This window comes from Saccostrea echinata, unplaced genomic scaffold (assembly GCF_033153115.1).
Source record: "Saccostrea echinata isolate AGI-Se365-2 ecotype Australia unplaced genomic scaffold, CSIRO_AGI_Sech_v1 ptg000056l, whole genome shotgun sequence".
NCBI classification, from domain to species: Eukaryota; Metazoa; Mollusca; class Bivalvia; order Ostreida; family Ostreidae; genus Saccostrea; species Saccostrea echinata.
The window spans coordinates 5,592,431-5,616,423 of record NW_026889805.1 but is presented as its reverse complement, the minus strand read 5'-3'; the positions used below and the strand labels follow the sequence as shown (position 1 = coordinate 5,616,423).

At 32.9% G+C, this 23,993-nt stretch overlaps 1 protein-coding gene across 1 annotated transcript; it reads left to right on the top strand.

Annotated features, from left to right (window-relative positions):
• The first annotated feature begins 5,758 nt into the window (after positions 1-5,758).
• Positions 5,759-23,635, top strand: LOC133172925 (phosphopentomutase-like). Its single transcript, XM_061307776.1, has 19 exons — positions 5,759-5,854; positions 6,087-6,179; positions 8,525-8,624; positions 12,215-12,282; positions 12,699-12,787; positions 14,199-14,283; positions 14,921-15,028; positions 15,191-15,360; positions 16,141-16,264; positions 16,440-16,505; positions 16,675-16,772; positions 17,081-17,175; positions 17,308-17,390; positions 20,234-20,327; positions 20,441-20,570; positions 21,238-21,340; positions 21,429-21,515; positions 21,698-21,831; positions 22,064-23,635. Exons 2-19 carry the CDS (start codon positions 6,111-6,113, stop codon positions 22,167-22,169), a joined length of 1,809 nt encoding a protein of 602 aa, XP_061163760.1. The 5' UTR covers positions 5,759-5,854; positions 6,087-6,110; the 3' UTR covers positions 22,170-23,635.
• The last annotated feature ends 358 nt before the right edge of the window (positions 23,636-23,993 follow it).

Below are 23,993 nucleotides of genomic sequence, written 5' to 3'. Positions count from 1 at the left end.
GTTAAACTATATGTCTTAGTAAAATATTTACAGGTAATATACAGGTAACATCCTGTGTATATAGATAGGTATATACAAGCCAGCTTGGTTTCCTCGGGGCTTCACAGCCGTGTCAATTAAGCTCCACCCCACACCAAATTTACCTGAGGAAAACCGACCGGTTGAAAACCTCGGCCTTTAATAACAAGCACAAAAAGCCATGGACGGAATTATAAGAAAAATTAGACAATTTAAATTACCAATTGGCTGCCAGTTCGATCTTTTCGATAAAGTTGTAGTACCAGATTTACTGTATGGTTCTGAGGTATGGGGTTGTGAAAATCTTGATGTCGTTGAACGTTTACACTTGAAATTTTTAAAGCATGTATATAATTTGAAAAGTTCCACCCCATCATACATGGTCTATGGTGAATCAGGTTGTTTTCCTATATATATATATATATATATATATATATATATATATATATATATAAAGCTTGTCAATATAAATTATAAATGGACAACCACGATTGTAAAGCAAATATTACACGATCAGTTTATTCAAAAATGGGTCCAGTGACGTAAATAATTCCTCAAAAGGACAAGTTTACAAAATCTTAAAGCAAATTTTGGATTTGAAAATTATATGGATAAGTTATCTCCCAAATTTAGCCACTTATATTAAATTGCTTTATGACATCAATATAGTTACACAAATGTGAATATTGTACGTTTTCTTTTCTTCTTATTGGCAATTGAAAAGTTTGAACTTCTTATGACTAAAAAAAATATGTAAGTTATTTACAGTGTAATAAAAATAAGTACAGTGTACTTGAAATCAAATTTGAATTAACATTCATCAAGTTAAAAAATAGCTGCACATGTTTTGTATTTCTATTTTTGAAAAACCCCAATAGAAAAATACTTTTAAAATCTCGTGCTGCAAATCATCATCTACCAGTATAAACTATGATGGTATGGTATACCACTTTCCGAAAGAATCTGTACACTCTGTAATAATTCTCAAATTGCCTACGAATTTCATTATATCCTAGAATGTAGATAATGCAAGGAAAAAAATATTATTCGTGCAGGGCAAATGTTGTTAAATTCATGAACTAATGTCAACTAAGAACGAAAAAAACCCTAAAAAAAAACTATGTTTGCTATCTTGAAAGTTGATGTCCTTCTTTGATACCGTACCTCTTTATTTTCTTTTTAATATTTATACTTATTTTCTATCATCTTTTTTGTATTGTATACTTGTATGTATCTCTGACCAATTTGTATAAAATGTATATATGTTATGAATGTACCCCCATGTACCAATATCGGTTTGGGAGAATAAATGGAACTTGAACTCAATTGTAAAAATCAGTGTAAAAAAAAGTAGGTACAAAAGGCCTTACTACTCTTATGTTCTCTTGGAAATTGCATTATTTGGTGAAATATGGAGATACCGAACAGTAATCAAGCTCAAAAGTCCATTGAAACAATACAAATCAGGAGCAGAGCAAACACGGACCTCTAAAAACATCAGAGGTGGGATCAGATGCCATAGAGGAGTTTAGCATCCCCTGCCGACCGGTTACACCCGCCGTGTGCTCCTTGTCATGATCGGGAAAACGGAAAAACCCGTAGACATTTCAGTGTGTAAATAATGGTCTAACAATTTGTATGAAAAACATCAGTCAGCATTCGACTTAATGATAGACTGTACTTGCTGACAAGGTCATCGTATCAACCATAGAACTTGTAAAATGATGACTTCAAACGAGACTGCTGATATTTTTTGTTTTTATCAAATTGCTTGTCGATAGCTTGTCTCGTTTAGAAATTGTTCGTACGTAGAGCATACTCTTGTTTTTCGAATCAACTGAGAGACATAAACCCCATATGCAGATGGTAAGGGTATATTGCTACACAAGTAAGGGAAATTGACGATAGAAAAGTTGAAGTCAGCATCACGTTCATCAACTTGTTTGTCAATATCTTACCTCGTTTTAGAAATTGTTCATACGTAGAGCATGCTCTTGCGTATCGAATCAACTGAGAGATACACACCCCATATGCAGGTTATAAGGGTATATTGCTGCATAGGTAAGGGAGTTGACGATTGAAAAGTTGAAGTAATCACGTTTATCATAAAGTTTTGTTGTTAGGTCACCATTAACGTCTTTTTCTAGTATAATATCAAAATGTGAAACAGATGTGTCAGGCTCTGTTGTATCGATCGTATCTTTTATGTAAAGTTCACTGGGATATATCGAGTCGACATATGAATGGAAGTAACTATTGTTAATTGATAATACGCCGTGGATGTATCTAAATGTTGAGTTGAAGCCACAGCAGGTGTTTTCCTCTTCCCATGAGTAAGTTTTTGAATAAATTCTGCTTCATATTATAATACAAAAATAGGTATGATAATAACGGGGTGCAATTTGTACTCATGGGAATTCCGACAGATTGTTGGAAGACCTGGGTCCCGTTTTACTAAAGAACTTACGGCTAGGACCAAAATGTAATTTTGCAATTAACTCTGTTTTTGAATAAATTCGGAAATCTTGATCATCTTCTTAAGTAATTTTGGAAGATTTATTTATGTACACAATTTTAATACATAATTATTTATTTAGCAATATTTTCCAAGCAACGAAAGTTTTTGGTCTTAGTAGTAAGTTCTTTTGTAAAAAGTGCTTCTGATCTCCAAAAACTACAAAGATATTGTCAATCAGAACTCAAGCATCTCTTTCATATCAACTCCAGGGTACTTGTGTGTACAATCAGAATGTTTTTTAACAAACTAATAATTTTGCAAATGACCAATGATAAGGTAAGTAAATTTACGCGTTCCATTAAAAAAAAAAAGCAGCTGTCTATGATGTCAAAACACCCAGGACTTTAATTTTTCGTGAGGAATGGTTGTATAAAGTGTTGAAAAGTCGTACGTATTCATGTTAATGGTTTTGGTAGTAAAATTGTTTTCAAATTTTCTAAAAGTTCCTTGGGGTTTTTGACTATCCATATCTGATTTACGACACTTCTCGAATATATTGTTGAGCAGTACTCCTGAAGTTTCTCCTTCACTGCTGATAATATTCTAGTGAGGAGTAAAAAAAAAAAGAAGCTATGAAGAACATTTACTGGGACCCGCTATGTATCTTTGTTTATAAGGATTTTATGTTAAATTTAATAATCCAGTGTAGGTATGGTAACTCAAATTCACTTTGACTGCTAGCTGGGAATATTAAAAACATTTAAAACTGATACATGATTTTGAAGAATTTCCTCCTTAGAAAGGGAGCTATGGGTATAAGTTGGATTACCACTTGCAGAATTAAATTCAGTTCTTCTAAAATACAATTGAAATAATGAGCCTTACAAACAAATACATTGTTGTTACCTGCTCAGTCAGCAGGGACCAGTACGTACTGATCGTGTAGTCTATCTTATTCTTTTTCACTTCTTAATTATTGAAGACAGAAGGATAGATGGTTTTCATATTCCCCCCTCAGCTTTCAACATCTCTCTGATACTTTTAATCCATTCTGACAAAGTGAAAAGGTCTTCTTTTTCATATTTGGCCCATCGTCTGGCGTAATCCACAGAATTCATAATATTTATGAAATCCTAACGCTTGTTGAAAGATTGGGGTTCCCTTAATTTTGTCCCTTCTAAAATAAGTGATTTAAGGGCCTCATTTTTAACTATGTTCACCAGTAAACTCTATTTCAAGACTTGAAGCTAGAGTTCACGATTCAACATACAGTTAACATTGTTTATATAGATACGTCAAACGGTTTTGAAATATAGAAGCATCCTTATGTAGTGAAATTTTAAGGTGTCAATTTATCATGAAAGGTACAATGTATGTTCTATTTTTCCAACCCATGGTCTGGAACTTTGGAGACGGTGGAGCCAGGTGCGTTCATAGGAAGTTTTGAAAGAGTTGCACAAAGCATATATATGGTCAATTAAGCTCAGATAAGCTTAAGCTACAATTAAGGCATTGTATAGCTCATGGACCTCCTAATTTATTATAAGTGTTTAGTCAATGCTGATAAAAATGATATTTTCCGTTGATTTCTATAGTGAAAAACACGTTTTACCAAAATTATAGAGTTATCTCTCTTTGTTCTCCCAAATAAGTAAGGTATTATGAAAAGTCATATAAATACCTACATAAATATGAAAAATCATTCAAATGTGTTAACTTTTGAAAATTGACTTGGAGGTAGGCGGGAGAACAATACTATCGTTCGCAGTTCTTTCGAACACCATTTAGGTAACCACTTACAATTAATCTAAAAAGACATCCAAAGTTATCTCCCTTAGGAGACGGCCGCTTTCAAGATTCTTATAGAGAGAAGGGGGGGAGGGGGCTCGCAGATTTTGAAAATAAATAAGCTGTCCTTAAAAATATTGAAAATAAATAATCTGTCTTCCATTGGTAAGGAAATATATTCATTCTGACCTCGACTGGTGGAACCCCCCCCCCTCCCCTTTGAAATAGAGTTTCCGAGTTTGGGCAGATGTCTTTTTTGTTCATGTGAGCTGAAAGTTCAAGTGAGCTTTTATGATCCCATTTTGCACGTCTTCCATCTGTAAACTTTTCACATTTTCGACTTCTTCTTCACTGGGCCATTTTCAACCAAACTTGCCACTAAGATCCTTGGGTGAAGGGAATTCAAGTTTGTTCAAAAGAAGGGCCATGTCCTCTTTTAAGGGGAGATAATTAAGAATTAAGAATTAGTAAAAATTTGGTAGATCATTTAAAAATCTTCTTCTCAAGAACTACTGGGCCAAAAAAGTTGAAACTTATATGTCACCATCTTTTCATAGTATAGATTCACGTTTATTCAAACCATGACCCCGGGGGATGGATGGGGAAACAATGGGCGATCAAAGTTTTACATAGGAACACAAGTACAGCAAAGCAAGGCTTAGTCATTCAAGTTTGTTCAAATCATGACCCCGAGAGGTAGTGTGGAGATACAGTTATAAAAATCATGACACCCAGGGGTAGGGTGGGGTCACAACAGGGATCAAGTAGGAATATACATGCATAATAGAAAAAATCTGCTGATGAGGAACCGCAGGGCTATATTGACCCAGGTGAGTGTTCTGGGCCTTGGGTCTTTCTTTTCTTTTTTTTCTAGAGAAGAAAAAGAAATAAATGATTTTTTTCTCTGACCATCTTGGAAATGAATATTCTGTCTTGTAAGGGCATGAAAATAAATGGCGACATAATTTGCTCCCCCCCCCCTTCCTCAAATTCAAATGGTCGTCCCCTTGAAAAGTCATACCGTAAGCTGTTCCAAGGGTACTCCATCTCTATAGAGAGCAGGCTATCTTGATCAAAATACTATTGAAAGCCCAAATTAAAAAAAATATATATGTAATGTTCAATTACATCGAAATAAACCTTCAGATTTGAGGAATATGTTTAGCAGTTAACCATTAAATCATTAAAATGTGTACGCCCTCTTCAGTGTCATTTATTTTTTGTACAAGGCATATAAGGCCATTTTTCTCCCAAACTTCAGTAAAATCTTCATTAACTAATTAATTGTGTTATAATTCATTATTACAGTTTTATATAGCTTATCTTTTTTATTATGTGGTTGTATAATATGCATTTTTATGTAAGAAAATACAGCAAAGGTCGAGGCGTCTAATAATCCGGAAAAATCAAAATAAACGTGTTTGGTTTAGTTATTTAGTTAACGTAATGAATATCCAATGTTGATATTGATAACTTTGTGGAATTGTTAGGGTTGTTTGGGTTTCATTGAGAGCTGACCTTGATTTTTTGTATTGATTACCACTTACTACCGACCTTCAAAGGACGCTATAAAGGTTTTTTATTTATTAGGTGAATATTTTTTTTTATTGCATCGCTGATTGTCATCTCATGAAACAGTCATTATTTTTGCATCATTCTTACTATTGCATCAAATATAGAGACGAAATTTGCATATCTCTGTAGCATAATCTTCTAAAAACCCGTTAATTAAAAACACACCTGTCATAAGAGATACGTAAATAAGATTGATTTACTATGTAGATCTAGGATACATGTCGATCAATACATATTTTTTTTCCAGTTGGAGAGTAGTTAATCATCCATTATGGCAGGGCCGACAACAGGTGATGATGAAGTGGACAGTAAATTACAGGAATGGCTAAAATTAGATCGGGTATGTCTGTTAACATTCCTTCATAGTGAGAGGTTCTGTCACCCTCATCCATTTTATATCAACTGCCATTTCGGAATGCATTGGCAGGAACTCCTTTGAGACATAGAAAAGTTATTCATTGTTGCATTGTGGCAAGCAAGACCAGGATTTGGGCCAAAGACCTTTTAATTTTACAAAGTTACTAACTATCTGCATGCATGACTGTTGTTAAACTGAACACATTATATATTGTATTGCAGTGTGCGAAACTAAGTAGGAGAATGAAATAGCCCATTGGGCTATCTCATTTTAAATTGGGACTGTCCACAAAAAGTAAACTTGATAAATATGCACTTGTTTTTTGTTAATATTTATTTTTATTCAGTTAATATTAAAGTATCTGTTATATTTTCATAATAGCCTTGTGAAAATAAAATATAAAATCAATTTTTGTGCTTTTCACAAAAATCTGTATTCAGATTTGTCGTATATGAACTTCACTCTGCAGACCAGTTAATATATTTTATATATCATCTTCGAAGCTTTCCTTTTTCTGATTACCCATTGTCCGTCGTCCGTCCGTCTGTCCATCTGTCTGTCCGTCCGTCTGTAAACTTTTCACATTTTCAACTTCTTCTCAAGAACCACTAGGCCAATTTTAACCAAACTTGGTACAAAGTATCCTTGGGTGAAGGGGAGTGTAAATTGTAAAAATAAAGGACCAAGTCCCCTTACAAGGGGAGATAATCAAGAAAAAACAAAAATAGGGTGGGGTCATTAAAAAATCTTCTTCTCAAGAACCACTGGGCCAGAAAAGCTGAAACTTATGTGGAAGCATCCTGGGATAGTGTAGATTCTAAATTGTTAAAATCATGACCCCCGGGGGTAGGGGGGGGGGCCACAATAGGGAATCCAATTTTTGCATTGAAATACATATAAGAAAAATCTTTAAAAATCTTCTTCTCAAGAACCATGGGGCCAGAAAAACTGAAACTTATATGGAAGCATCCTGAGGTAGTGTAGAATCTAAATTGTTCAAATCATGACCCCCGGGGTAGGGCGGGGCCACAATAGGGAATCCAAGTTTTACATTGAAATATATAAGAAAAATCTTTAAAAATCTTCTTCTCAAGAACCACTGGGCCAGAAAAGCTGAAACTTATGTGGAAGCATCCTGGGGTAGTGTAGATTATAAATTGCTCAAATCATGACCCCCGGGGGAAGGGCGGGGCCACAATAGGGATTCCAAGTTTTACAATGAAATACATAAGAAAAATCTTTAAAAATCTTCTTCTCAAGAACCACTGGGCCAGAAAAACTGAAACTTATATGGAAGCATCCTGAGGTAGTGTAGAATCTAAATTGTTCAAATCATGACCCCCAGGGGTAGGGCGGGGCCACAATAGGGAATCCAAGTTTTACATTGAAATATATAAGAAAAATCTTTAAAAATCTTCTTTTCAAGAACCACTGGACCAATAAACCTGAAACTTATTTGAAAGCATCCTGAGGCAGTGTAGATTCTAAATTGTTCAAATCATGACCCCCGGGGGAAGGGTGGGGCCACAATAGGTATATTAAAGGGGGGGAAATCTGGTAAAGAACAGCATGGCCAAAGTTACTCAGGTGAGCGATGTGGCCTATGGGCCTCTTGTTTCAGATCCTTTTTTTCCCTCTTTTATTTTGTTCGTGTTTTACGTTCCGATTTGCAGCATGACTGATGCACACAAGAAGCAAACATTGGATAAAAATAGTACACTATTCATGCATTTATCAAAAGATGCAAAATGTTTATATGAATAATAAGATATAAGAATAATTCTTCTAACACAAAATATAAAAATATCAAACTATTTCTCACAATCATTTTGAATATAAAATATTTAAAAATATAAAATGGTAATTAGTTCAATCTCATTTTACCCATGGCCAAAATTGGGAAAGAGAATTCGGTCTGTTTCAATTCGGATCAGCATAGCTCGATTCAACTTAAGATAGATTTGGACCATTGGACAGGCGTTAATTTCGCACACTGGTATCGAAGTACATATCTGCAAATTTCAATTACCAATAATAATGATATAAAAAAGTGATAACCACTCATTGTGTAGAATACCAACATAATTTTAAGGGCAATGTTTAAACATTGAAATGCAAATTAGTATGATTAGTAAATATGAATAAAAAAAATTGTGTACATGTCAACCTTCATTATTCAGTGAATTATCCTACACTTGTGAGTTGTTATTTAGCATTGCCAGAATATGCATGCATTAATTTGTAAACTTTTACCATGGAGTTTTATAAAGAACTGTATTAAGTGTATTTGATACAGAGAATGGAGAGAAAAATTTCTATTATTTTAGAATGAAATCACTAGAGCAGAGATACAGAAGTTAGCTGACAGTGGAGACATAAAAGGACTTAGAAAGCTTTTGTTAGAGAGGATGGAATTTGGAACAGCAGGTTAGTTTTAATCAATAAAAACAGAAACTGTTATGGATACTTTGACAATCTCTCACTAGAGGACACAGTAAGCAAGCTTCACTTATACATCTGTTATCATCCTCAAAGTAGTCCAGATAGTCTAATATGTAGAAATTAATACAAAATAGTTCTGTACTCATTGAATTCAGTGAAATTTTAGAATTTGTTATCAAATGAAGGAAAGTATACTGTTAATGGTAGAAAAAGTATCTTGATGTTTTTTGTGGAAATGAAATTTAAAGTAAAACTTTCATTTAACCCAAAAATTTTTAGCTCTTCTGAGCCAAAGGCTCAAAGAGCTATTGCTATAGCCATTTGTGCGGTGTGCGTAAACTTTTTAGAATATGGGCCATAACTCAAGAACCCATTGGCCAATTATTGTCAAATTTGTCACAGGGCATCCTTGGCCCAAGGGCTCTCTTTTGTACTAAAACTAGGGTTGTGACCCTTAAACAAGGGGAGATAATTAGGTAAATAAAACCAAAAGTACTGGTTGGTAAAAATCTTCTTCTCAAGAACCACTGGGCAGATTATCACTAATCTTACACAAAAGGATGAGGATATGTTGTAGATTAAAAATTATTCAAGACATCACCCTGGAGAAAAGGGCGTGGTCTCTAGGTCACTTCAAAGTTGACGAAAAATGACATTTTATTAAAATGTTGATATTTTGCTTACTATAAGGACTTGGATCATCAAATCTTGTCAGTTGATGCATCTAGGGACCTCATATCATGTTGACTCAAAAGTAGGTCACGGTGACCTACTTTTTAAATTTTGCAGCCATTCTTTTTCAAAATGCTTTAGAGGCATATTTTGAACAATTTAAGGCCTATGATCATCAAACTTTTTCAGTTGATGTATCTTGGGTCCTTGGAGTATGTCAACTAAAAACTGAATTTTATGGCTAATCTTTTTTCAAAAACAATTAAGGTCATTAATTCGAAAATTGAGAGGTTTAAAATCATTAAATCTTGTAAGATGATGCATCTTGGGGCCATAAAACATATTTATTAAAAAGTAGGTCACAATGACCTACTTTTTGAACTTTGCAGGCATTCCATTTCAAAGCATTTTAGAGGCATAATTTGGAGACTTTAAGGCCTATGATCATAAAACTTTGTAAGTTGATGCATCTTGGGTCCTCAAAAAAAGTCAACTGAAAACTAGGTCACTGTGACCTACTTTTGAAATTTTATGGCTATATTTAATATTTTCAGGTACTATTTGGCTAAGAATCATCAAAATTTGTCAGTTGATTTATCTTGGGTCCTTGGAGTAGGTCAACTGAAAAGTAGGTCACTGTGACCTACTTTTCAATTTATATGACTATAATTAAATATTTGGGTATTTATTGGCTTAGACAGGGTTCGAAATTCACTATATACAACTCGCAAAACGCGAGTTAGAATTCCCAAATTGCGAGTTAAAAATTAGGTAACTCGCAAAAACTTGCGAGTTGAGTTTTTTTGCATTGAAACTGTAGCAAAATTATATAGTATGACAGAACACAATACTTTTGATTTAAATCAGTAATTTAGATAAAAGTCACACTGTAGTTGTATTTTGTGTATTGTACAGTAGTTACTTTTTCCTTAAGTTACATGTATCTAATTTATATAAATTTAACTTTATATGAAAATTGCGAGTAGTCTTATCAAATTGCGAGTTCACTTTGTTGGTACTCGCAATTATTTGCGAGTAGTAATTTTAGGGAGTTTCTAACCCTGTTAGAATCATCAAACTTTGTCAGTTGATGCATCTTGGGTCCTCAAAGTATGTCATCTGAAAAGTAGGTCACTGTGACCTACTTTTGAAATTTTATGGTTATAATTAAATATTTTAGATATTAATTGGCTTAGAATCATCAAACTTAGTGAGTTGATGCATCTTGGGTCCTCAGAGAATGACAAGTTGAAGTGATAAGTAGGTCACCATGACCTACTCTCAGGTACTAATTGGCTTAGAATCATCTTGGGTTCTCAAAGTGTTTCATTTAAAATGTAGGTCATGATGACCTACGTTTGAAATTTCAATGCTTTATCTAAATATACAGGATATTTAGAGGCTTCAAATAGAAGTGATAGGTTGTACAGTTTATCAGAGGAGTGATTCAAGGCCCTTGGGCCTCTTGTTACAAAATTCATTTGAGCTTATTTAATTTGAAAAAAGTGCATTGAGAGTCTGTCTTTGTGTCATTTAACTTTTATCATATGTAAGCATTTCACATTTTCACTTTTCTCTCCATGACTACCAGACCAATTTCAATTAAATTAAAGTATGAAGGTAAAGTGGGTTAGAATTTGTACAAATTAAGAGTTGCATCATCTTTGTAAGCCATGGGTTTTGTGTCCATTTTATTTCCACAAACTCATGGTTTCCTACTACAAAATTCTCTCTTTCTTGCAAATGAATCACTGAATATTTTTTTAATTAATTCATGATTTATTTTGACCAATGAAATCACTCTGTAACAGTTTTGGGTTATGTTTGCATGGCGACGCCCATAATGAAATCATGTTTGCTAAAAGTGGCATATTCATTGATAAAAATACAATGGATCCTTTAGAAAGAAGCAAGTAAAATATACAAAGCATCAGATAATTATTCCATTTGTTGAATGTGTGTCATTAATATTTATGAGAACCAGAGAATTTTTTAGCAGACAACATTTATGAGAACAAAAGAATTTTGTAGCAGACAGCCAATGGTTTGTTGAAATAGAATGGACACAAAACCCATGGCTTGTGACGATGGGGTCACATAGACCCTCTTTCAAGGAAAGTTAATTTAAGAAAATACAGTAAGTATGGTAGGACTATTTAAAAATCTTCAAGTTTACTGGTCCAGAGAAAACAAAACTTATCAGAAAGTTTCTTTACTGAGTGTAAATTCAAGTTTGTTGAAATCATGGCCAATGGGGCTAAGGTGGGTTGCATTAGAGGGTCAAAATTTCATAGGGGTATATATAGAAAAAAATGTTAAAAATCTTCAAAATAAAATTAGTCATATTGATGTGTTGGTATTTTCATAAAAGACATGTAGTGTTGTTTCAAGTATATTCAGCTCATTACCTTTGGGGATAATTTGGGTCCATAAAAAAAGTCAGATTTTTAAATTGTCATAAAAGAATTTTAAAAAAATCTAAGGAACAGCAAAATTAGCTCAAATATTACTGGGTATACAAATGTTCATGCAATGTACACTGTAGATACAACTTTATTGAGGTCAAATTTGTTCAAGTCATAGCTTCTGTGGCAAAGACGAGAACAAATGGTCGTATATGAAAAGGGAATATATAGTTTTACTATAAGGAAAATCTTTTAAAATCTTCTTCTCAGAGAAAGCAGGGCCACACTCAATTGTATGAATATACATGCATCCTCATGTAATGTAGATTCAATTTTTTCAAATCATGGCCTTGGGGACAAGAATGAGGCCACAATTTTGGGAACAAAGTTTAATGTAAAATGCACATATATGACATCCAGATATTTGTCAGGTACAGAGTGGATACTCAGGTGAGCATTGTGGCCTTTGTGTATCTTGTATGTTAAGTTATGTTGCAGGTTTAAGAGCACGTATGGGAACAGGATTTTCCCAGATGAATGATGTGACAATCATACAAACTTCTCAGGTAAGTTGTTCTATATGCCATTCACATAGACATGATGTTTTGTTTTCAGTTCAGGAATGTATTATTTGTATTCTGCAGTTAAATTCTAAAAAAAAGTTCCTCAAAGGTAAAAAATCTGAGATTTTTTTTAACCATATCTGGGGAGCTTATATGTATAATATGCAATTTCACCAAACATAGCTTTACTTTTTGTTTCCTTGGTATTCATAAATCAACACTTTTTTCTGGCACAGAATTTAAATTCAGACACAGTTGTGTTAAAGAGATAAATAATGCTGTCTTCTTTAAATTCACTCCATCTTAAATTCTCCTTCTTGAGACATGGGCGAACAGGGTAAAAATAAAAATGGGGCAAAAATTTGCCTTGTTTGTAGTATTTCATAACAGAAAAATATAGTGACTGTTTTATTTTGCAGGGTCTAAGTAAATATTTGCTAAAGACTTGTCCTGATGTAAAGAAAAATGGTGTTGTCATTGGATACGACGGAAGACACAACAGTCAAAGGTCAGCGTTACAATGTATAAAGTATTGTATGGAACTAAATTACCATGAAATTCAACTAAAGTTTGAGAATCAAATTACACTAATATAACAAGCATTATATTGCACTGAGTAAATATTGAGCATCATATTATCACAATGATTTTGTTTTCATTGTTTTGGAATTGGTTAATGATTTCTAATAGTGGTCTTTAACTAATGATTAACTACACAAGTGAATTAAGGCTAGGTATAGGTGTTTCTATGCAATGAACTCATAAAAACGCATAAGGGCTATACAAATTATACAGGGAAGGTTTGAACTTATTTAATACATACTTGGTTCCCAAGGCATGTACATGTAATAGCATGTACACACTATGATGTCATTGTTCTTTACTACACAAGGTTATTAAGAACATCAAAAATATCTTTGACACAAAGGCATACTCTATATTATTTTACAGAAACAAGGTTTAATTATACCCCTGCTCCAAAGGAGAGGGGGGTATACTGTTTTACCCTTGTCTGTCTGTCTGTTTGTCTAGCTGTGTGTCTATGTCTGTCCGTACCAAATTTTCATTGCAGTTTTCTCAGCAACTACTCATTGCTGATGCTTGAAATTTTGGAACACTTTTTGTCTAGGCATGCCATATGGTTGGATTCATTTTTGTACAAATTTGATGTGAACTTTCTGTTTTTCCATGCATCTGTCTATACAAAAATTTCGTCGCAGTTTTCTCAGCAACTACTTATTGCAGGTGCTTGAAATTTTAGCACATTCTTTGTTTAGGTATGCCATATGGTGGGATTCATGAGAGCGTATATTCATATCAGAGCAGGGGTATTACTCGTGCATTGGCTCACTGACTTTTTGTTAAAAGCATAATATTAAAAGGATTCATGATATTGCTGCACAAATATCGACGGGTCAATTGTTTAGGTACTATTTGTAATATTTTGAGTTGAAACATGGTAAAAATTCAGTCTGGTGTGTTTCCCTAAATTCTTATCAAAAAAAGAAAGTGCATAGGATTTGTGCAGCAATTTTATTAATCTCTTTAGAATAATCTTCCAAGCATTATGCATTATTTATGCAAAATTAAATAGGATGTGCCCTTGCTCCGATACTGTTTCGTTGATGTTTTTTATTAGCTCTAATAGTAAAGAACAATGACATCATAATTATATGATGTCATAAAGTACACTGGCTATAACATGTTGTGGGTACTAAGTATGTATAAGAAAATGAACTTTCTCTGTATAATAGATATACCTCTTATTTCACTCATTTGCACAGACACAATTATACCTAGCCTTTACTCACTTTCGTAAGAACGATTTTTCACTTCTGAAGCTTAAAAGATTTATGCATAATGAAATAGACAATATTGAAATTTGAGTTCATGTTATTATTTGTTTCTTTTAATTAAAGATTTGCATCTCTAGCTGCAACAGTTCTGATCAATGATGAAATTCCTGTCTACCTCTTCTCTTCCATCTGTCCAACTCCCTATGTTGTAAGTTCATCTAATACTACATTTATTTAACTATTTATTTAGCTTTATTGCCAATAAAGGTATATACATGTAACAATATACAGTAAAACACACTTATAACAAAGTGCCAGGGACAAACAATTTTGCTTTGTTATGAAAATAATTTGTTATATCCACTAAGTTCATGGTATATTTTAAAGCCCTGGGGATTGAAAATCATTTCGCTGTAAGTGTTAGTTCATAATAAGCGTGTTTGCTGTAAGCGTATTTTACTGTAACTTCCTCCAGGTTGCCCCAGGTTTACCCATTCTTCTGTTATTTGGACCTGGCCATCTATCAGTGGTTTTTCTTGTTTTGAAAATAGGGTATGGTTATTGAATAAAGGTAGAAAAAATTATATGATTATCTCCAGGTGATGTAAATTTGACAATGCCACATTTTACATAGTACTTGTTTTTAGTACTAGTATAACTTTATATTTTTAATTTCATATATTTTAAAGTTGAAATACATTTTAAGTCATTGGCACTTTTTTAAGGATCTTTTTGATCCAAAAAGTACAGTATATACATTTGGTTAGGGTGCCACTCCAGAGGGAGGAGGGATTTTTCACAAACACCATTATGTTTTACATGTTGTTTGTATATTTTATTTATAGCCCTACTCTGTACTTCACTATAAAACTGAATGTGGCATTATGGTGACAGCCTCCCACAATCCAAAGGATGACAATGGTTATAAAGTCTACTGGGGAAATGGGGCTCAGGTCAGAACCTTTATATATAGAACAAATTAATTATAAAACTACACTGTACATAGCTCTTTTATAAACTTTGTCATGATTATTCTTAATATATACAGTTTTATACTTGTACATTTTATCAATCAAGAAAAGTAATATAAATATGTGATGTGATAATTTTAACAGATCATTTCACCTATTGACAAAGGGATAGCTGAGTCCATTCTTCAAAACCTGGAGATCCTGGATTCATCTTGGGATTACACCTCTGTTAGATCCTCCCCTCTGTGTAAGGATCCCTTGGCCACCATATTAGATGCTTACAACAGGGATCTGTGTACCTTATGTTACTTCAAGTAAGAAGTGTGTGTGTAATCATGTGAATGTGAATTCCTCTTTTTTTGTGGTCTCAGGTGAGCAATATGGCCCCTGGGCCTCTTGTTTGTGATCTCTACAGCATCAGTAGTTCACCAGAGCCAAAGAACTATTCTCACAACTGATTAACTGCTTGTTATTATCATTTTCCACATGTTCTTCAGGACCATGTGACTTAGTGGTTGGGGAATGCTAGTTTGTTTAATAAAATAGTTCAGAATAATCATGTAATGAAAATGAAAAATGTTCAAATGTATACTGTTCTACAGCAAAGTTTGGAAACACAATTAATTTTACTTTTGTGTATATGATTGACAGCAGGAAGCCTCAGACGAGCATAGTTGATATTCAGAATCAGGCATTGAATCTGAACAACTTTATAAGATGATGTTTAATTTGGGATTATTTAAAAACTTTATTATTTCAATATTTGATACTTGAAATAAAGTGAAACACTTATGGGGAAAGTCACAGTTTCTATTATGTATACATATATATCAGTTCATCATTATAACCAGACATTTATTTACAACTGTAATACATAGTGAAAAAATAGGACTGTTAGAAGCAGGTATTTGATAAGAGTATGTTTGCTGTGATCATGTTATACCGTAAGACTTAATCGTAGTTAGAACTGATATATTACTTATTGTGTACACAGTACAATATAAGGAAGTTTACATAAAGTGTTTAATTGTACACATATAATATCAATGTATCAAACTGGGTTTTTGAAAGTCTTCTGTATTTATCATTGATAGAGAGAAAAACCAGTGTAGTCCAATCAAATTCACTTACACTGCTATGCATGGTGTGGGGTATGAATACTTCAAGAGAGCTTGTCAGAGCTTTGGATTTAAGGAACCAATCGCAGCTCAAGAGCAGGTATATGAATTTAAGTATCAAGATTGTCAGACTTCTTAGTGAGATCATCTTCAAATTTAATATATTACCAGTATATATGCTTAACAATTATTAAAAAAAGGGCATCTGTCGTATAAAGGTAAAAGTTTCTTTATGGTGTCATTTACCATAGGCTGTTTTTGAATTTTACCCACAGATTAAACCAGATCCTGAGTTCCCTACAGTGAAGTACCCCAACCCTGAAGAAGGGGAAGGAGCATTAGTAAGTAACAGTGTTATCTAGCCATGACAGAAATAATTTAACACAGAGCTAATACATACATGATGTAATGAACAGTGCATGCAAGCAATGAAGAATTGTCTGATTTCATAGACACTTTCTTTAGAGATGTCCTAGATCAATTAACTTTTATTTTGACATGTTTCCTTAGCTGATTGCAATGAAAACAGCTGATCAAAACAACAGTCCAGTCATACTGGCCAATGATCCTGATGCTGACCGGCTGGCCATAGCAGAGAAACTTCCAGAGTGTGTAATATTTAAAATATTTTGTCTTTGTACTCTGTATGTTTCATAAATGAGCCCTGTCTGTAAACATCTATGTACTGTATATCTGGAGTAAAATATGAATAGTTTTGACTCTGTAAATAGATTTTTCTCTTGGAACAAATGTTTTTGAGTAGAGTCTACTAATACATATCTAACAGGTGTCAAAGTGATATCTTAATACAGGAATGTGATGTCTTGTCTTAATATAGCAGTGTAATGTCTTAATATAGCAATGTGATGTCTTGTCTTAATATAGCAATGTAATGATGAGGTTTTATTCATCACAGTGGAAACTGGCACATCTTCTCAGGGAATGAAACAGGTGCTCTCTTAGGCTGGTGGAGCTGGTTTTCCTTTGTACAGAGATATCCAGAATACCCAGGTAACATCAACAACTCTTAAGTTCAAGATCTTGTGAATATTGCTCAATCAATAATTCTAACCTTACAAAAAGAAGAAAAAGATTCATGCATTTGTATCATTCAAATGAAGAAGTACAAATTGTTTATTGCAGTAAGTGACCTGTATATGTTTGCCAGTACTGTATCCTCAAAAATTCTCCAAACGATTGGAAACAAGGAGGGATTCAACTTTGAGGTAATTACATCAGTATTTCTCCAGAAAGTTAAGGTACGGTACATGTATATTGTTGCTAACCCATCCATCTATACATCATATGGAAAGGTAGATTACTACAGTAAAACTCATTAAGTCCAAACACAGATATAGCAAATTTACAGATACAGCAAAGTTTTTTGCAATCCCTGGCAAAATTTTTAATAATTCCTTGCCAAATTTTACGGATATAACAAACTCGGATATAGTGAATTTACGGTTATATTGAACTGATTTTGTGACCCCTAGAAGTTAAAAATAACGAAATTTACACATTTTATAATGAATTGTCAAAGATCTAATTTTTTAAAATATTGAACTGACATTAATTTTATAAGTATTTATATTTGAAACTCATTTCATTTGAAAACTTTTGAACTGCAAGGCAAATTTTGTTTTTTATTCTTCCCTAAATACCTTTGATAGTCATACTTGAATGAAAAAATCTATATTGCGAATTTGCTAGGCATACTTTAAGGAATTTGTTATACAGATATAACAAATTTCGGATATATTGAAGTAAATTCACAGGTCCCCAGAACTTCACTATAACCGAGTTTTACTGTAATGGTCCTCTAGATGTTGCATATGTCCTTATTTACTGGATCAATGATTATGAAGTTCACCATCACCAAATTGCAAACACGTTCTGCATGCCCATTCAAGTTTTATAAGTTAGATAGTACATGTACCTGGTACAGATGTAATTTCAAGATATTTGATCAGCTCTTTTTAGTTCTTCTGAGCTGAAATCTCTTCTGAGCTGAGAGCTCAACTGAGCTTTTCTTATCACCCTTTGTCTGTCTGTCCTGTCTGTGAACTTTTCACATTTTTGACTTCTTTTCAAGAACCCCTGGGATGATTTTAACCAAAGTTGGCAAAAAGCATCATTGGGTGAAGGAAATTTTAAATTGTTCAAATGAAGGGTCAAGCCCCACTCCAAGGGGAGATAATCCTTCTTTCCTTCCATCGTGCTTTGCATTTAGCTCATTTAAAAGCTCAGTTTCAAACAAACTATTCAAGATATTTTTATCAAACTTCACACTTTGCGTTTAGCTCAGTTAAAAGCTCAGTTTCAAACAAACTTTTCTAGATATTTTTATCAAACTTCATTTGCTGATAGATACTGATGAAATTTATTCAACTGCATCAACATTTTTTTACCTTGACCTTTCCTCTGCCTTTGACCTCACTTTTCTTAAATTAGTGTTTAGCTCAGTTTTAAAGAAACCATTCAAGATAGTATAATCAAATTCATGTGCTGATACATACTGATGTAATCTATTCAAGTACATCAATATTTTTTGACCACGCCCTCCCCTTTGACCTTGACCTTACTTTTCATAAATTAGTGTTTAGCTCAGTTTTAAATAAACCATTCAGGATAGTGTTATCAAACTTCATATGCTGACACATACTGAAGTAAGCTATTCTACTGCATTAATTTTTTTTTTACCTTGACCTTGACCTCACTTTTCTAAAATTTGTGTTTAGCTCAGTTTTAAAGATACCATTCATGATATTTTTATCAAACTTCATATGTTAATACATACTGATGTAAGCTTCTAAACTGTATCAACAATTTTTGACCTTTTAGATTTCAATTTCAATTTTAAAGAAACCATTCAAGATATTCCGATCTAACTTCATAGACTAATACAAATTTTCATATTGCATTACTAATATGCACTCGGCAGGGCATTCATGTCCTATGGACATATTTCTAGTTTTAAAAAGTTTTAGAGAGATAGTCCTCAAAAGTAAGAGTTATGCACTAATCTTATTAAAATTAAACAAGATGTATTTGTTTGACAATGATACTCCCATATGATAGCTCATTGTTCATTGTTGAAGTTTTCCAAAAGTAGGTCAAACTCCAAAGTCAAAAGGTCAAAAATGTTGGTACCCAAGGGAAGGTCTTGTCACAAAAATACACTTGTGAAATATGAAAGCCCTTGCACCCACCATTCAAAGGATATGACAAAGTTGAAGTTATTTCAAAAGTAGGTCTAATGCCAAGGTCAAAAGGTCAAAAATGTTGGTACCCAAGGGAAAATCTTGTGAAAAGGAATACACTTTTGAAATGTACAAGCCCTAGCTCTAACCATTCAGAAGTTATGGCCAAGGTTTAAGTTTGGCAAAATTTTGCAAAAGTGGGTCAAACTCCAAGTCAAGAGGTCTAAATAAGTCAAGAGGTCTAAATATGTTGGTACCCAAAGAAAGGTCTTGTCACAAGAAATACATAAAGTCATAGCTGTAGTCAATCAAAAGTTATGAGGAAGGTTAAATATTTTGTGGCCATAACTTTTGTATGGTTTGTGCTAGGTTCTTTCATATTTCACATGTTTTTTCCTTGTGACAAGAACTTTTTTGGGGGGTACTAACAATTTTGACCTTTTGACCTTGAAATTTCACCTACTTAAAAAAAATGTAACCTTGACCACAGTTTCTGAATGGTTGATGCAAAGATCCTCATATTTTACAGGTGTATTTCTTGTGACAAGATCTTTCTTTGGGTACAACATTTTTGATATCTTGACCTTGGAGTTTGACTTGCATTTGAGAAACTTGAACCTTTTCCAAGAGCTGTTGGGAGCATCAGTGTTTCACAAACACATCTTCTTCTAAATGACCCTGCCCCTAGAGTCCAACATCAAAGTGTGGGTATAAATCACTCCTGAAAAGTTATCAGTTGTTTATAAAAACAAGCAAATCAAAAAAGACAACTTTAAATGACTTTACTTTTAAATGTACCTATTTTCCATCATTTGTGTGTTTACATTGTAAAAATGCAAAAGGTAAAGAGAACAAAATTATTTTTATAGGAAACTTTGACTGGATTCAAGTGGATGGGAAATCTGGCAAGTGACTTACTAAAAGAGGGCAAAAAGGTCTTATTTGCTTTTGAAGAAGCTATTGGTAAGAAATATAATTAAATCTTTGAAAGTTTTTAAGGTGAAATTATTGATCTGTTGTTAAAAATGATCTATTATGATGGCATATTGACTTGATTAACTTTTAATGTGGTACAGGGTTTATGTGTGGTACAAATGTCCTTGACAAGGATGGAATCTCAGCAGCAATGGTGATGTCAGAACTGGCCACTTACCTGTACAACAATAACACAACATTACATAAGAAGTTGGATGAAATATATAAAACGTAAGTTATTCTCTGTAAGATACGTTTATGTACTTTCTCAAAAAGGACTATATTCAGTAATGACCAATAACTGCCCCCCAAAATAAAACTTTGATGGAGAAATCTATAATAACGTTTTAAACCAGGGGGTATCTGCAGACTTGAGAGCATTACCTATTTTCATCAGCCATGATGTCTTGTGTTAGATATGACGTCAAGAAGGTGACATAAATTCAAATTTTTAATGATTTGGAGAGAAAAAAAAGTGTATTTTGCATCAATATTTTGATTAAAAGTCATAGAGTGAGTGCAGGTCTGTCCCAGCTCTATCTTTTGATATAATGTGTATATTTATAATATCAATAAAATATGTGATTATTGTTCTGGAGCAAGCTAGTGCTCAGTAAATTCTATCTAAAAATTGAATAAATTTTGTCCTTTATCTTGAAAGTAAAGGAAAATTTAAATAGTTTGTGAGATCATAGAAACAAGAATTTCCAGTAATCTACTTCCACGCTATAATATTTTTTGTCAATTAAGAATTTTCATGCAATATATACAATTGTGTACATTTCTAGAGATTTTCAAAATTTGCCTTTTATGTGAGCAAAAATATGCTTTTTCCACATATAGTTCTTTCTATAAAAAATAATAATAAGATTGACTGTATATTGTGTTTATGATATAGGTATGGTTACCACCTCTCTAACAACTCTTACTTTATATGCCATGAAGCTGAAAAGATCAAACAAATGTTTGAGGAAATAAGAAACTATAACAACACGGGAAAGGTAGGGATTATGAATTTATGATCAAGTAGATTATGTCTGAGGATGGTTATGAAAGTTCATTTCTATGTTGATGCTGATTATTTTCTAGTACCCAGAATCCTGTGGTCCTTACAAAATCAAATACATCCGAGACTTAACTGTGGGTTACGACAACAGTAAACAAGACTCCAAACCAGTAAGTGGAAAATAGTAAGATTTTAACATACAGCTGTAAATAAAAATATTGTAAACACGAATATAAAAACGTTTTCTATGCAAAAATATAATAAATAGTGATGAAATTGCTTTGATCAAGAAAACATTCACTCAGGACATTTAAATGCTTCTTAATTATAAAGCCTTACCTTTGATATTTAGGTTTTGCCTGTAAGTAAATCTAGTCAGATGATCACATTTACGTTTGAAAATGGATGTGTTGCCACATTAAGAACCAGTGGAACAGAACCAAAGATTAAATACTACACAGAAGTTAAACCAGATCCCAAACAAGGGTAGGTACAGAGCAATCACATTGCATTGAGAGGATAGGAGCAACAATTTATAGCTAGGCTAAAGAAATGTAATGTAGGCACACAATCAATAAAGGACAGTAACTCTGCATACCCAGAACCAAAGAAAATAGAAAAATTAAGCTGTATCAATGATAAACATACAAATGTCAGAGTTGAGTGAATTTTACTGAAATGTCTGTACAGGTAAGACAATTACAAATTCTTTTTCCAGAATGGATAGACAACAGGCTCAGAAAGAATTAGATGACATTGTCCAGTGCATCATAACTCATTTCTACCAGCCTGAAAAGTTTGGTTTTATGCCCAGACCAACATGAAAACTTAACCTAGATACATCTGAGTTGTCATCCTTGATAGTTGTTGACATAGCTGGTATCATATTGGTGACGTGTAAGACTATGTAGGATTTTGGCCCATTTTTCTATTCAGTCATATTTTGACAGTTTTAATATTGTTGATTTGCTAGACAGAAGGGATTGTTGACTCACACGATGTATCTATACAATATTATTTTGTTAAAGGTGATTGTTTAAACCATTTTGTCCTTAGAATTTTTTATGGTAGTCTTCGAATGTTAGAGAGCGTTCCTTAATGAAAGTTACCACAAGAAGTGAAATACTTCTTCCTTATTTTACCTGAATAGAGGCATGTAATAAATTGGAATCTTACATGTTTGTGGTTGATATATACAGATGCATAAGGAATCTCTCAGAATTATTAAATTTTTTATAATAAACACACATACTTTAACTGGTATATACTTATTTCTTTTTGTTTAGTATTTATTGACAGTTTTATTGCGGATATATTCATGTTTATAACCCAACTGACAAGTTATTATAATTACGAGGTGGATATAAATTAACCAGATTATATAATCAATTTGCAATCTTATTTGATTTATTATCTACAAGTACATGTATCATTTTATATCTTTGTTTGAATGTAACGCATAATGAAAAATGACATTCCATCTTACTTTGGTAGATGTACAACTAATTTTATCCAAGTAATAATGCAACAGTTGATATGATGAATGCTATATGATTTTTTTAAGCAAGAAATTGCTTTCCAAGTATATAGCATTATATGTTTTGAGGCTATATGAGTGGAATCTTGTATCCTGTATTTGATTTACCTCACTGTAATTCCAAAGAGTTAAAAAAATATTCAGATATATTCAGCATTAGATTTGAGTTGTACTGTTATTTATTGGTACGAATGATGTGATTATGTCTGTCTGCTACATCATATATGGAAAATGTATGTTTACTTTATTGTTATCATTGCTAGTTACACAAAACCAAACATGTCAAAACCTACAATGCCTGTACCTTTTTTATTGGATTAAAAATTAAATGATCAATAAAAGAAGTGAATGCTTCTAAAGATACAACTCCTTATTTAAGCAATTTTTTACGTTGATGTCTGTGTAATAGATTTTGTTTGGCCAATTTAAAAAATCTTTAAAAATTTCAACCTGTAATTCTCATTAATTTTTTGAGTTTAAGGAATCTCTAATCACCAATGAAAAATGTTTTTTGATCACTCTAAGAGTATAAAATGACCTTGGAATTAAGGACATCTTCATTGAGCAGTGTTTAGAACTTCCTTAATTGATAATTTTTCATTAAAAATGCTTAAAAAGGCATAATTTGTGCACTCATTCTAAAACTGAAATGAATCTCAGATCCCCAAAAAGTGTAAAGTAACCAAATGGCTTTCTTGATTAGTAATACCAGTGTTCTACATCAATTACAATGATTAAACAATCAATATTCTGTTTTTGTTTTTAACTCACCTGAGCCAAAAGCTCAAGCGAGCTTTTCTGATCGAAATTTGTCCGTTGTCATCGTTGTAATCTTTTCACATTTTCATCTTCTTTCCAAAAACTACTGGGCCAATTTCAATTAAACTTGCCAAAGTATCCTTTGGTAAATGACACATGAAGGACCACGCCTTCTTCCAAGGGGAGATAATTACGAATTTGTGAAAAATTAATGGCATCATTTAAAAATCTTCCTCTCAAGAACCACTGTGCTAGAAAATATGAAACTTATGTGGAAGCCTTCTCTTATGCACGAATTCACAAAAACAGAATGCTTATGTTTTCTGTTACTGAATTTGTAAGTTTTCCGTCA

Excerpts from the sequence above, each read along its gene's own strand:
- LOC133172925 (XM_061307776.1), top strand. The coding sequence starts at position 6,111 with ATGGCAGGGCCGACAACAGGTGATGATGAAGTGGACAGTAAATTACAG. Across the intron at positions 8,625-12,214 it reads GATGGAATTTGGAACAGCAG|GTTTAAGAGCACGTATGGGA; the intron begins GTTAGTTTTAAT and ends GTTATGTTGCAG. Across the intron at positions 20,571-21,237 it reads TTGGATGAAATATATAAAAC|GTATGGTTACCACCTCTCTA; the intron begins GTAAGTTATTCT and ends TTTATGATATAG.